This window comes from Epinephelus moara, chromosome 12 (genome assembly GCF_006386435.1).
Source record: "Epinephelus moara isolate mb chromosome 12, YSFRI_EMoa_1.0, whole genome shotgun sequence".
Classification (NCBI taxonomy): domain Eukaryota; kingdom Metazoa; phylum Chordata; class Actinopteri; order Perciformes; family Serranidae; genus Epinephelus; species Epinephelus moara.
In genome coordinates, this window is record NC_065517.1 from 15,013,306 (window position 1) to 15,029,141 (window position 15,836).

The window sequence follows — 15,836 nt, forward strand, 5'->3', positions numbered from 1 at the left end:
ATTATTAGTGATGCGTTACTGGTAACTGTAACATATTACTAGTAATGCATTATAGCCCAACACTGGTTGACACACGGCCCACATTTCTAGTGGGTCCATCTTCAACAAGGTCGAAAACTTCATTTTTACTAGAGGAGGTCTTTTAAGGTCCCAGGCAGCAAAGAGTGTTTATTTTGATCTGCTTTAACAAACCCATGAGATAAGGCAGACTTCGTAATGATAGAATCCAGAATTTCTTAAATTCAGCTATTCACATGTCCTTTAAAAAGCTTGTTGCTGCCATTTTCTCCGTCTCTCATTGTGTGAGAGTGGGTGAAAATGCCATCCAAGGTCTTACACAATGTAGTAAAGCCCTCCAATGTAATGTCCATATTTCCAGTATTTCCACCTTGGAACCACAGCATACCAATGACAGTCTCAACAACACGGATTTAGACTTCCAGGGTTTCTTACATCAAATATCTAAGGAACCAATCCCATAACACTTCGGCAAAACAAAGGGTATCATAGGAGAAGCAATATCATGTCAGAGCTGCTGATTGGGAATGAGGTTTATTTAACCCTATGATAACGTACGACAATGTAGTCAAGCTGAGAGCTAATGTTATTACCGTTTACAAGCAGAGGTTTGTGTGTTTGATGAGAGGAGTTGAAGGTGAGCAGGTACACTGAAGCGGCAGGCGAGCAACTGGGGGCGGGATCGATTTGCATATTCATATTTCCATGCATTTTAAATGAGCCACAGGTGTAGAGTTACATCCAGTCATTTAAGGCATGAAGGGATGTTTGTCACAGAAAAAACTAACATGTAATTTTGATGAGATGGATTTTTAGGGATTTAATCAATACCTGCAGAGGACCTTTAAATGATCCGTGAGTCGATGGAATATTATTGAGGTTCATTTACTGTACTATTTTTTAGTCTGAATGAATTCGGGCATTAGAGAAGACACTGAAGACTCCTGATTTCAGAAGCTTTTATTCATCCACAAACTTCTAAAAAATAAACTGCATGAGTTTCAAAGTTAAACTCAAATAAACATCATTTATAAAGCAACCTGAGCATCAAAAACATGTTTTTTTTTACCTGCGGCTATAATTCAAAACAGTCACCAAAATGAAACCTCATATTTCATGTCAGAAAAAATAGAGAAATGTGGACTCAAACACACCAAATTTAATCCTTAATGAATACATTTTTTGCTGAGACTGTGTAGGAGTTTACCACTTTTCCACTAGATTTCATGAGGTAACCTAAACACTTTCATATATCTAACATATGAAATTGTACTGCATGTATCGAGGAGCATATTTTGTTGAATCCAGGTAACATGCTTACATTTTGAGGCACTGGTATGTTCACTATAAGCCTATTTCTGAGGAAGAAATCTGCATTATTGTTATTCTTTCAGCGCAAACTGAGCTACAGATTTTGATAATCACAGTTTCTTTTCAGAGATGGAGCAGTCAGGTTCATGAGAAATGAGGTTGTAGTTCTGAGAGATATTCAGGTTCACAGGTGTAAGACAGTATAAATATCAGACCGATGCCCCTTTATGCATACAATATAGAAAAACCTAATAGTTTTATATTTAAAGGAGCTCTATACAATATTCAGAACATTGATATAGCAGTAACTAACTGCTATATAGTTGAGTAGTGGCATCCTGAGCAGAGAATGAAATGGGACGGGATCACGGGTGGCCCTGGCGTAACATTTTAACGTGTTATGCGTGCAACCCACCAGGGGAGATTTAACAAGTAGCTGTCAGTGATTACAGCTAACTAAAAGAAGATCAGTGGCTGTAAATATCTGCACAGTGGGAAAATGATGAGGTCCCACAGCTTCTAACCCTCCGAGCACAGGATGAGATCAGCTGCCATGTAACAGGGGCGGTAAATGATTGTTCTTGTCATGTTAATGCCATTGCTGACGCTACTGTGTTACATGTCACGGCTCTTCTGATTCCGCTATGCCAGGATGCAGTGTATAAACACACACTAGAGAGGAATGATGGCGCCGTTGTTAGGTTCTGTGTAGAAATGCAAAGAACCTTCGTAGCGGCCCTATGGTGTGATATCTGTGTAAAAAGGGCAACCGTTTGTGTTGTTAGCAATGTTAGCCTCTAGCCTCAAGCTCAGCTTCCTCCATGTTGAGAGCCATGTTCAGACAACCTCTGAATCATAGATGCACTCCAAATATGGTACAGAGCTCCTTTAAAACACAAAGCTTTTTGACTCTGAAAGCATTTTCAAAAGCACTCCAACACTACATCCTTACTGATGGCAATGGTTCTTGCCAGTCATTGGGCTATCTAAGCCTAATTCTTGATTCCTATTGGACAGGAGACTCCTGTCCCTCCGAGACCACAGTATCCATCAGGGTTTTTACTCAGATACTGCTGGTGGTAATCCTCGGCATAGTAGAATGGCTTGGCTTCAGCTATTTCTGTCGTGATGGGACCAAAGCCTTCCTCTGTTAGCACCTGAAAGAAGCAGCAACAAAGACACAATTTATGGATTTACAAGGAAATAAACAAGATTAAACAAATGCAGTTATTGAAACAAAGACAATTAAAGAACAGAGAGACCAGAGAGTGATCTATGTGGGAATCAGTGTTTGCAGCGACAACAAAGAACATAGCAGGAATATGCCAAGGACAACAGAACAAGAAGAAGTAGGTCTGGAATATCCAAGGGACTTCAGATGATTTAGAAATTACAGCCCTCCGCCCTGTCTGTGTTTGATGCAGCACATTCGTACATAATTAAGTCTTTTGTTTTAGTTGAATTTAGTAACATTATCCCCTTAATATAATTTCAAGGTTTCGTTTTTGTTACACGTCACCAAAGAATGGGGCGAAAAACCCAGATTGACCATGAGAAGGAGCTCTCTGTTTTCTAGTACTTCTAAAGTTTGGGTCGATGACAGCGTGTGTCAGTCAGGTCTGAGTTTAGGTGACTTTCAACCAAAATGTTAAAGTTGAATCTTGACTGGGACAGAATAGAAAAAAGGTATGGAAAAACAAAAACCTTGAAACCGTGCCGATTTGCAAGAGACTGATATTATCACATGACCTCTATGTTTGGCGAAATGTGGTAGGTAATTTGCAGTGGAATATTTTGCCGGATTCAAACTGGATTAAAATCACAGACAACCTCTGCAAGTATTACTATTAGTCCCCAGGTGATACTAGTCCTGTGTGAATATGGCTTATGGTGGGAAATGAAGGTCTAGAGTGTTTCTTTTTGAGCCGCCCCTCAATTTTGGATTGTGAGTGAAAACAAGTTCAGATATCACAAAAAATTGTATCCACCCGTATTTATTTGTATCCTATTTTTCCTGGTTCCTGTGGTTTGTCCGCATTAAACCAATTTCTCCACAAACATCAAGGCCTCAAACTGCAAAGTACTTATAGTGGGAAAGGGAAGAAATGTGTCTAATGTGCTTATGAAAGACACGTGTAGCTCCAGACGGAGCGTACCTTTAAAAACAAACAAACAAAAAAAAACCGCACACACTCATATTCACAGTGGAATCAGTTGGTGATGATGACACCTTCTCTTCCTTGTGATATAAATAACTCAACCAGATGGCATGTGGGTAAAATAAAAGACAAAAGAGATGAACAGCAAGCATGAAAAGACACACACACACATACACACATGAAACTTTAATTCCTGATGGAGGGGTGTTTTTAGAATGTGTTCAGGCATGTTTACAACACAGCTTGATCATACCATGGGTGGTGAAGGAGCTTAATTTGAATCGACATTTACATGTTTAGGCTTTTATCTGCAAAGCTGCTGTTCTTCCGCCTGAAATGACAGCTACCCAAACGCAAAGCCTCTGAAGCGACTACACCAGGTTTATGGTAATTATCCCATTGGACACCCTAAATATTAACAACACAGGACCTTCCTTCAGGCGCTTAAACATCATGATCAGTATACTTATATAAAACAGGAACATTGGTGGTTGTAGGATCCAAGCGTGATGATAAAAGTTCACCCATCGAGCTGTTTCTACGTTCCTTTGGTTAAAATTTCATGTGAATGCTTCATTTACTCGCTCAGCACTCAGGTTAAATATTTAATAACTGGACGCTCCATTTAATTTTGAGTATTCAGCTGCATCACAATCACATCATCACAATCCCAATAATTCACTGCCTAATTATATGTTCCATGTCTTGTGATTATGGAGCAGTTTTGGCTTGCTAATTAACAGAGATGGCTTATATACTGCAAAAATATTAAAACTGGTGCACAACTGAAGCAACATTATCTTGGTACTAATGGAGGGATCCATGTGGCTTAAAGGTTACTGCCAGTTGTTAAAATGAAATGTGAGCCACCTTTCTGTGCAATGATCTCAACTTTAATTGGTGAAAAAAAAGTTTTTTATTGTTCTATTAAAGTGACTCAGCATTCAACTGACAGCATTTTATGAACTTGTAATGCGTGCTTTTATTTGGTGCCTTTAAACTTGCTTTGTCTTGCATTCTTATGTAAATCAAAAATAATTTGACCACCACAGGCACCAAGCACATAACTGATCAGCCTACTGTAAAAATATAATCAATCATATCCATCATATCACAGGGTGGATGACACCAACTGGTAAAAAAAAAAAGCCATTTAATTAATGCCCCACACATCATCTAACCACAGTGTTTACCTCACTCAACACATCCATCATCTCTCCCTCCACTCCTCCATCCTGTATTTTGTGAACAGCCAGAGAACCAGAGGTCATGCAGGCTTCTGAGGCCCAATCGCGAGCCTTTCCTCTAGGCTGTAGGTTCACTCATAGCTCCAGACACATGGAGACTCTGCAAGCTGCACTGTTTTAGACCAGTATTACCACTTCGCAGTTGTATGCCTCCACAAACCAGTCAATTTTCACCTACAGTTTACATCCATGTCTGTGAATACATGAATGCCTCACACACATCTTCCCCTCAGCAGCACAGAAGATCTATATCATCAGAACAGTTTCAGTGTGGGCACCCAAGATTAGTGTAACCACTTCAGTATCTGACCAAATGTCTCCCCTTCTGTTCCTGAGATATGATGCTGAGTAATGGCCAGAACATTATGATGTCACAGAGAAGTGTGAATTTTGTTATGGCCAAAAACATGTATTGCGAGGTCACAGTGACCTTGACCTTTAACCACCAAAATCTAATCAGTTCATCGATGAGTCCAAGTTAACGTTTGTGCCAAATTTGAAAAAAATCCTTCAAGGTGTTCTTGAAATATGACGTTTGCAGGAATGAGGAGGTCATAGTGATCTTGACCTTTGACCACCAAAATCTAATCAGTTTATCATTGAGTCCAAGTGGACAATCTCAATATGAAGAGAGCCTCTCAAGGTGTTTTTGAGAGTGAGAAGAAAGAATGGGATGTACGGTCAACCCAAAGCCAATACTTTAAGTTAATTTCAAGAGTCAAGGTTGGATTTACTGTCATTGTTCTGCTACAAGCAGTTTGTTTCAGTTGAAAACTCTGTTGCTATAGCAACCCCTATGGTTACACAGTTTAGTCAAAGACCATTGATAAACCGAGACGGCCCACTTTAGATTAATTTCCCGTATCTGTGTCACGTGGGTTTAGCCACTGCCCCTCCTCCTAAAGGAGACTACATGCAGTCCTGAGTCTATTCATTCCAGTAGGAGAGGTAAATGTGATATCAGATTATGATGGTTTCTTTCACCTAAAGTCACTGAAGTAAATATCGGACCCATTTTTTAAAAGCCCTAACCCTTCTAGACATTCTGACACTGAAATGGCATTTTCTTCAGACAAATCAGAGACATGTCTCTGTTTTAGCAACATACTCTCGCTAGTACGGATGTTTGTGTACAAGGTATCCATGACAATTCACAAAGCTGATCGTAAGTAGACAAGACATTGTGTGTCGCAAACCATAATAAAACCCCCATGGAGACGGATATACCCAATGCGCTGTATACATGTCCAAAAAATACCACTAACACCTGAATAATATTAGCATATCCCATGTCATGTGCTACCTTCAGGAACAAGGCCTAATTCAGAATATCCAAACAGAATATACTGTTTACATGACCTTTATCAAACTCTGAATACTGTAATTTTTGGTATAATAGTGGAATATTACTATGCATGTAGATGTACCAAATGTTACTCTACAGTAAATCAGTTGGTCCACCACTCTGGTTGACACTGAAATATCTTAACAACTATCGGATCGATTACCATGAATTTTAGTACCGATATCCAAGGTGCCCAGACAATGAATCCCTCTGACTTTGGGGATCCTCCGACTGAGGTTGACATTTGTGATTTTGAGTGAAATTCTGCGACAAATATTAAATGGACTGCCATGGAATTTTGTGCCCACATTCATGTTCCCCTCAAGATGAACTGTAGTAGCCTAACTTTGGTGATCCTTTGACCTCTCTCCTAGCGCCACCATCCGGCCAAAACCTTAGTTTGTCTGATACTCTGATTTGCGACCAAATACCTTAAAAACGAAGGACATTCTCATCAGCTTAAGATGGTTAAAGTAGAAAACAAGATACCTGCTAAATATCTCTTTACACAGCTTCACGTTTGCTTCCAGCACAAACCTCATAGGCCAACTTACTGGAAGTATGTTTATTACCAAACATATTTTGTCTTTTGTCATATCTAATAAAAGAAAACAGGACTGTTAATGACAATACAAATTCATATGCAACACCTACAGGCAAAGCAAAGACCAGCAGTATCAAAGCAGAATGTAAAAATGGCAGAAGCGTGACTGCATCATTTTGCAGACAGGTTCCACATTAAATGCTACAAATTTGTGTTTTGAATGCTCTCTCAGTTAGAGAGGAATTAACTCTCCGGGGAAATACTAAAAAGTTCTCTGTTTATTTTTAGTACAAAGAAACAATCAGACTTAAAGCGGTGCAGAGTAATTTCACACATTGGTGCCTCTAATAGTTAGTGAGAGGTAATTGTTTGAAAACCATTTTAACTTCATTGACGTCAGCGCTCGGAAGTTGTTAAAGAAGATGTCAGCAAACAAACCCAGAGGGCCTGCGATGATGTTGCTATAACGGAAAATACTAAAGAGACAAAAGATCTAACGTTTGGGAGTTTAGCTTTTAATGGACAGAGCGTTTGCTCCCTGCTGTTTGATTCATCACTTCCTGCACTGACACCACAATTTAATTTGAGTGAGGAGGGTGGAGGTGCAACACAGCAGTTAGTCGGAATGGGACTCTCGTCTCTGTTGCAGCTGCACTTTGTGATTAAGACTGGAAACATACAGTAGGCACATTTATGTACACAGAACCCTTCAAGCACAGAGGTAAAATAAAGAATTAAAATATAATTTACAAAACCAAAATAATCATTAATCAAAGAAATAAGGCCGTACTAAGGTGCAGAAATAAACTGCTGCCCAAAAAACAAAAGGTTTTTAACCCTGACTTAAAACAAAACATTCATTTTTGGTACATAAATAGAAATCAAGCTAGTGCCTGATGGCCTGAGAGGTCTGGAAAGTTTCTAACAAAAGCAGATCAGAGCTGTGTTTTATTTCTGAACCATTCAATGCTTTATAAACAAGGAAGAATATTTTAAAGTCAATCAATACAGCTGAAATGCACTGCAAACTGCAGGTAGCATCATTCCGCAGTCTCTGAATGTCACATGAATCTCAAAATCAACAAAGCACCATGTTGTTTTCGTCTGTCCTGTTTTGCCACACAAAGAAAAAAGTGGGACACAGTTTTACTTTTCAGCCTCAAGCAACAACAAAGCCAGAGCACCTAAGCTACATGAGGCAAAGCTTCCTGGGAAGCATGTTTTTGTTTTGTTTTTTAATGGACGTCAATGATGGCTGGGGCTAAAACTTGCATTCTGCACTGAGTTTAAATATACACTATGCAGGATTTCCCCAAAAATAATGTTAGAGTCATACAGAAGTAATCCCTCTCAATCATCACTTATGACCCACTAGAAGTGTGTGGCGGTGTATTTTTCCGCAGGGACTCTGCCCTCTGCCTGTATGTCCTTAATTTCTTGTTATACGCTTATGGGCGTGTACCCCACAGCGTTCAGCTGAGGTCGGGGCTTTACTAAAAGGTAGGTACCAGACCATAAGCAGCTGGGGTTGGTTCAACAGCAATATCTCTTTCCTGAAATCATGACCCAGTTACTCAAAATAATTAACAGACTTTGCTGTGCGTAGCTTCATGTGGGAACTATTTCTTTGTACTGAAATACCCCCCAACTGCACAGAAGGAAGTGTGCATCTACTGGTAGCTCACCTAGCAACACTGAGCTAGCTAGCGTTACAGCTCAACAGAGGAGAATGCCGTTAATGTTTACATCTTGTGCTGTCACAAGCACGAGCATCTCGTCCATGAGCAGATGCACTCTTCCTTCTGCATGGTAATATGGTTGGGAGGTGTAGTTTGGTAGTAGGCTGGGTACTGATACTTGACACCTTTAAGGTGCTGACCAAAATAACCCAGCACCAAGTACTATTGAAACGTCCCTGGTTAAACAGTGACTGCATTCAACTTTTTGTGCACTGGGGGTCTCATCACAGACTGTCTCGTCCCCCACCAAATCAGCAAACTTTCTGTTGCTGCCTTCTCCAGATCCACTGTCCTGGTGAACAGTCAGTCAACATCTGTCCGGTTAGCAAAAGCTAACACCGCAGCAATGGGATAAACGGTCCCAACAAACTCACACCAATACCAAAATGGCTTGACTCTGTAGTTAAACACATTGATAACAATAATCTAAAGTTAGCCATGTGATGCTAACAGTTAGCCCTACCACTGTTTGTGTACAGGCAGTCTCTCACACCTGTCCCCATAGCGGAGCTCTCACTTACACAGCAGCAGCTACAGTCTGTGGTGTAGTGAAGTCGTGTGTGGTGCATCTGGTGGAGTTAGCAGTTAAACATGCTAAGATGCCCCAAAAATGTTTGTCAGTTTGGCTATAACACACAGCTTCTACTTACATCACAGGTATCAAAAGAACTACAATTATAGTATGATTATCACTTTAAAGGTACTAGTATTGGTATTGATATTGTAATTTTTTACACAATACCCAGCCAACGTAGGATGGAAATAGTTTCGACATGAAACTGAACACAACAAGATCTGAGGATTATCTTGAGGAACCAGGTCATGACTTCTGGAATGAGACATTACTATTCGCTTTCAAGCACTTTGCCATTTAGTTCCATTATATTTAAGAGAAGGCGGACATCTTTACGACCGGAATCTCCAACATTCAGCAACTCACACCAAAACAGTCTAGACTGATAAACCGCACTACAGGCAAGAGGAAAAACATGTATTTTTGATATTGAGGTGAACTATACCTTAAAGGATGAACATCATAGAAATGAATTATGGAGCAGGAGTGTTTTTGACGAAGTTCTTTCAATGTTTTAATGTGTTTTTGACATGTTCTTTATCTGGGTCACCACTGGAATCCACCGTATATGCTGTGAATCCAAACTGACGGCGGCTGCTCTCGATAAAAGAAACAACCTTTTCAGACCCTACAGGGGGAACTATTTAATATTAAAAGAGTTTAGTGGACTATTCCTTTACAATAATGGATACAAGCACACACAATTGGCTTCAGGTAGCTTTAAGCTCAAAATATGGGCACTGACGTCCATCCTCCACTACCTGTGATGTACCCAAAATGGCTGCATTTTCAGTGGTGCTGGTCTTGTGGCATCCTAAACCATCCTCTCTGCCTTTTCAGTGTTTCAGTGTGTTTGTTTGGGCAGGTCCTGCTGCTGTGTTAGCAGCCTGCTATAGATGCATAATTCACATCCATTAATTTGCATGTCAGAGAAGTAGATTTCTCATTTGAAATGCAAATACCTTGACTGCTCTGGTAAAGCAGTGAAAACGTGAACAATACTGATAAGCACCCACGAGACAGGGAGAGGAAGGGAAAAAAAGGTGAAGCTGGCACGTTAAAAGCGCTAGAGAGGGATTTCATAGACAAAAAAGGAGAGGAGAAGAGAAGAAAGAGGAAAGACAAGCAGCTGATTTGTGTTTAGAAGTAGATATATGAGTGTTCATGAAAAGAAAATGTAGCCAGAGAGGTGTATCAAGAGGGAGAGAGATGCCAGAACAATGAGTACACACTGCTTTAGCACCCACCAAGCGAGCACACGTTATTACATAAAGCAAGCACGCAAGCACACACACACACACACACACACACACACACACACACACACACACTGTTACCACTTCCACCTGCCATTTTAGACGCAGTGCACACCCTAATGATGGGTAGGAGGCAAGAGAAGAAAAGGGAGGCTCCTTTCATGCTGCAGACAACTGCCAGCCGCCTGCAAGGTAATTTTCTGCAGTGCTGTTGTACTTCACACACACACACACACACAAAAATACACACACACACACACACACACACACACACACACACACCAAATTCCCCAATCACTCAGTGTGAACAATACAATCAAGCCAGGCAGCATAGAGAACATAGTCAATACCCTGACACCAAATTAACCAGACTCTTCTCTCTCTTTTTATCACCACTCCTGGCCTAAGCCTTCTCTCCTCTACCACTCTTTCACTCTTCCATTTCTCATATCTGCATGTTTAAAACATGGCTGGAAAAGAAGAAGAAGACATTATTTGACTCTGGGGATCAGAGTGGGTATTAATAAAAATTCAGGAAGTGTCTGGGAGGTGTGTCCTGGGAAAATCTCTCTGTGCTGTGATGCATTTTACATGTTGGGTTTGTTTGGAATGGGGAGAGAAGAAGTGTGGGTAGTTGGCACCAGCGTCCACAGCCACCAGCGTCCATAGCCACCATGGCTGCAGGGACAAAGAGAAAGAACGCCACCTACAAAGACTTCAACAGGAAGGAGGAGGACTCCACCCAAGATTTTTTGGGGGGCAAAGATTCATTAAAATTTTAGAGATGGTGTTGTAGGAATGCATGCAAAGTCAATGTACGGAGGTGAAAGCTGCATCTACACTAAACAGAGGGGAAGAAAAACACTGAATTATTGAAACGTCTTCGTCTTTTTGGCACAGAAATGTTCAAGCTTTGTGTAAAACATCAGATACACAGGACTTCAGATCAAATCTATAGCTGTGGATATATATTTAAAAAAAACCTTAATCAAAACATAATCTGAACACAGTGTATGCGTGTGTGTGTGTGTGTGTGTGTGTGTGTGTGTGTGTGTGTGTGTGTGTGTGTGTGTGTGCACGTTAGTTTTGCAACTAAAGCGTTTTTTTTGTGGAGGACAGATTTAAGGCCCAGATGGTTTGGCATGGAGTGTGTTTGCTGTAGGCCAACTGCTCACACACACACACACACACACACACACACACACACACACACACACACACAGATGGGAGAGAGTGGGGGAGGCAATCTGGTGAGAAAAAAATGAGAGGAAACAAAATCGAGAAAGACTGATAGAAAGATGAGGTGGTTAGATGAAGGGAATCTATCAATCTATCGAGCGATCTATATCTATGACTATAGATATACACGCACGCACGCACGCACGCACGCACGCACGCACGCACGCACACACACACACACACACAGCTACGTGTTCTCTCTGCATTGAGAAAATCACACACAATGCTTTTCTATTACCAGTTTTAGCAAACGGATTGTCCTTCAAAGGTATACAGACTGTTCACTAACAAGAATAAAAGCCTCCAGACTATGGGTGGAAAATGGAAATATTCACCCTGGGATGACTCTATATAACCTACTGTGTCAACAAATTTAAAAGGGTTAATCCTCTTAGGAGCAGGAAGGTGCCCAACAAGTGTCTGTTACATTATTATATGTGTGTAAGTGGAAATTTTGATGTGTTCAGACAGAAAGCAAAGCTAATTTTTCACCTTGCATCACTTGCGCATAATTCACCACTGGACCGTTTGTGGTTAGTAGTAGTTGTACAAAATGGTTGTACAGGTGTATGTTAGCTGAAAGCTGTTATGAATCTCCATGTTAGGCGAAGATATGAAAATTAGGAAAATTTCTTGTCCCAGTTATCATGGCCAAAATAATTGCAATTGACCCTTTGCTAGGCCCCGCCCCTTTGCGGTTGTCCGCCAAGCTGTCGGAGTAAGCATGGAACCCACACTGTCACTAACTGCACTCCCTGATGCAATATCATCACATTTTTGGAAAACTGAAATAGTGATTCCAGAGAGAAGCAGACAGAGGGGTCTGCAGTCTGTGTTTGAAGGATATATCCAGGATGTCAAACTGACTCAGCAGCAACAACAGGTTAAAAAGACAAAGATAGTTAGAAGCTAAAGCCGAACTATAGGCTACAGATCACAGTGTAAAGTGAACCACCACATCACTGCTGATCGACACACAAGACAATGAATATAAAGGGAAACTTTGCTGATATTGAACCAGCTGTGTGGCATCGCAGTGCGTGCAGATGAACCGTGTTTGGCTTCACCCCTGTGCCACGACCAGCGGTCAGACCTTTGCTGCTGGACTGTCGGGGAGCTCCGGGGTAAGGCACATAACATTCATCTGCGCACAATGTGATGACACACAGCTGGTTGAATATCAGCAAAGTTTCCCTGCTTCCCTTCACTGGTTCCTGTACAGCAGGGTCGGTCTTTTTCTCACTGTTATAATCATTAAAGAGCAAAAGCAGCATGTGTATACATTCAGTAGGCTATATCTTCAGTAGCTAGCTAGCTAGCCCTACACTTTTCAGTGTCTGATTTTGGTTTTGGAACAGGGAAGAAACGTATATCTTTTTCCAACCTCTGCAGGTAATGAGTATCATTAATACACAATTACACAACATAATGCACAACATTTAGCTCCAAATCTACAACACCAGCCTGAAAATGAAGGAAATCTTAAACGACTACATTAGAGTCAATGGAGCAGAGCTGTGTTGTCGGACCCTGGTCTGAGCCAGCCTGATGCTACGTTATGATTAGCCAGTCTGTCTGGGGGTGGGACTTAGCAAAGGGTCATTTCACAATATTATACTGATACTCATCAAAACATGCTTAAAACTCTTAAAATGGCCCTGAAACATTCTGGAATCACTTTACCTTACATTTTGTTCGGAAACAAATATTTCTAATGTATCGTCACACCATCTTTTTTGATGAAAAACAAGCAAACAAACTTAAAAAGCCAGGCTTTTCAACTTTTTGAAATGGCATCATATCTTTTGATATAAAATATTCCAATGCTTGTTTAAGCTCTTTTGCATTTCTTTAAGGTTGGTGCGTATGCCACCTGTTTTTGAGTCTCTTTTATTGTTGGTTGTCCATCAGTATCTTTGGGTGCTGCTGGACATGACATTCGTAATTATCACCATAATCAACTTATTGTGTTATTATTATACTGTTTTTTATTGTGAGTAGCGATAAAATCATATATCGTCCCATAACTACTTCAGTCTCTCTTCTCTTCCCTCTCGTCAATGTTGGTTTATGAAGCACATTTTTTGCTTAAGCTTAAAGAGCTGCTTGACTCTATTTGCGTCTTTACTGACTTTGTATGCAATCACACTGCCTCTAAAATTTGCTTCATGTTCTGTCTGTAGAGCAATATGAGAAAGAAACACCACAAAATAACCAAAAACAGTTGATTCTCTGGAGACCATGGACATCTACTGTGCAGCAATCTGCCTGGTAGATTTTGATGTTTGCCTGATGGTGCTGGACAGTAACCAGAACTACTGGGATTCATCCTCTGTGGACCAAAGAAATCCAATCCAGATATTAATTTGTGATATCTTGTTTGAGCTCGTACAGATCAGTCCTCCAAGGAGCACAAAGTGAATTTCTCACCAAATTGCTGTTTGAATTTCGATCTTGTTTATTTATTTGATGCTATGATTCTTTTGTCATGTTGCTCAAGCTCATTCTGACTCTTCCCTCAGCGTTGTACTGTATTGTGTTGTACTGCATTTTTGTTTCCCAATAGCATCCTCTTTGGACAGCGCACGGCCAATGTGACATAACACGTTTCATCATATGCAAAAGGGAACAAAAGCACACTTGCACGCGTCAGCTACTTCTCCAGTTTATGTCCACTAAATAGCCTCCCTGGGCCCTGAAACATCCTGCACACATAACAAGCTGTATGATATTAATTTTACAATTATCTTAACATTAAGATACTTTTGGGAAACAAGCTGCTGGTATTTAGAGCCTTGGGAAATCACTGCAAAGATAATCTGACATGGAGGCTATGAAACCGACCAGGTTTGAAGCAGTTGTATGAACATTCTAAGCCTCTTTCAGACGTGCACACCTTTACATTAATCTGATGACAGTTTAACATGACGGCCTCATGTCTCAATAAGCCAAGGTCACTTTTACATAAAAGTCACAATGATAATCTTGGACAATCGGACCTGTAATATTTCTGTCGCATTTTTAGCATGGAATACGTCTGAATTAAATGCTGTCAGATCAACTTAAAGACCACAGCAGCACAGAGAGAGAAGCCTTCTACGATCACTGTAGTAAATTCAATATCCCAATCATCATCTCTTATGTTCAAATCAGTACATAACAAAACACTGTGGAAGAACCAGATTTTAGGTTGATGAGGAGATTGTTACCTTCTTAGAGCCACAGTAGTAATCACGCATGTCTATATTTTCTAATTTCATGACAAATATGGAATACTTTAATATCCAGTAAAACACTTGACACACCCTGTCATTCAGTGGTTGTGCATGTCGGACTTTAAATTATGAAACTGATGTGGAAATATTTGAATGGATTCACTATGAAAGTTCCTCACCCTCTAAACAGTCGTGAATTAAGATTTAAGACGGCAAAAGAAGTTTAATCCAAGAACCATCCATGATGTAACCTGCGAAAGGGGAAAAAATATCTTCCAAGCTATAATGACATCATTAACTCACCACTCAAATATGCTAGCTTTGTCTCTTTCTGTACATGTATTGTCATGTCTGAGTGACGCCTTAAGGCCCAAACACACCACACCCACATCGGAGAACTAGCAGCTACGAGAGCCCCCTGATGTGTCGCCTCATGTCGCTGTGTCTAGGCCAAAAAAGTTGCACAGGAACACACCAAACCGCTGGCCAACAAGCACATGTTCTGCGCCTGCATGAGAGGACATATCCCTCCATACCAGCAGATGACAGTCACCTATAACTGCCATTCGAAAAGGGAAACTGGAAGATGGTCTTGGCGCTAGTTAGCCAGTTAGCACATTATCAACACAATGTAGTGCTGAAAGAACAGAACATATCGACCATGTGCCAGTCAACAATAACACAAACAATCATGAAACGTTTGTGCCAAAGAGCTCAATAGCTAAAGAAAAACAATCATACCTCATATAACAAGTTTGTTTCGACCTCACTCCCTCAAGACTTAAGCTCTTTGTTTACATTCCTCACTTTTGTTTCTCTTCTCCTGCACTGAGCTGAACTGCCAATCAGAGTGATTTTATTTACCAACAGGCTCCACTGTGCTGACGCCAATTTAACAGGCTGAATCACCAGAAAAAATGCCAACTAGCACCAATGAGGGCGACAGACCCTCACCAACAGCCCAACTTTGACCAATGGCCGACCGTCGGCTTCGTGTGTCAGAGTCTTTAAGTGACATTAATGTCAAACACACCAATGTCAATTTTAAAGAACACTTCATTCCCCAAATGATTATTTCTATCTAAATTACTCACCCTGTTACGTTAAATACTTTGTTTTCCTAACATGCCTCCACAGTGAATGAGGAATCCAAAAAAGGTGAACATTAGTGATAAATTGAAGGGGGGCC

General features: G+C 40.6%; 1 protein-coding gene across 1 annotated transcript in view; it reads right to left on the reverse strand.

Moving 5' to 3' along the window:
• Nucleotides 1-960: 960 nt before the first annotated feature.
• The window catches only part of msraa (methionine sulfoxide reductase Aa), a 53,165-nt gene continuing 38,289 nt past the window's right edge, over nucleotides 961-15,836 (reverse strand). The window contains exon 6 of the mRNA XM_050058425.1: nucleotides 961-2,486. Coding sequence (XP_049914382.1) covers nucleotides 2,322-2,486 — 165 coding nt within the window. The 3' untranslated portion in view covers nucleotides 961-2,321. The remainder of the gene's footprint in view (nucleotides 2,487-15,836) is intronic.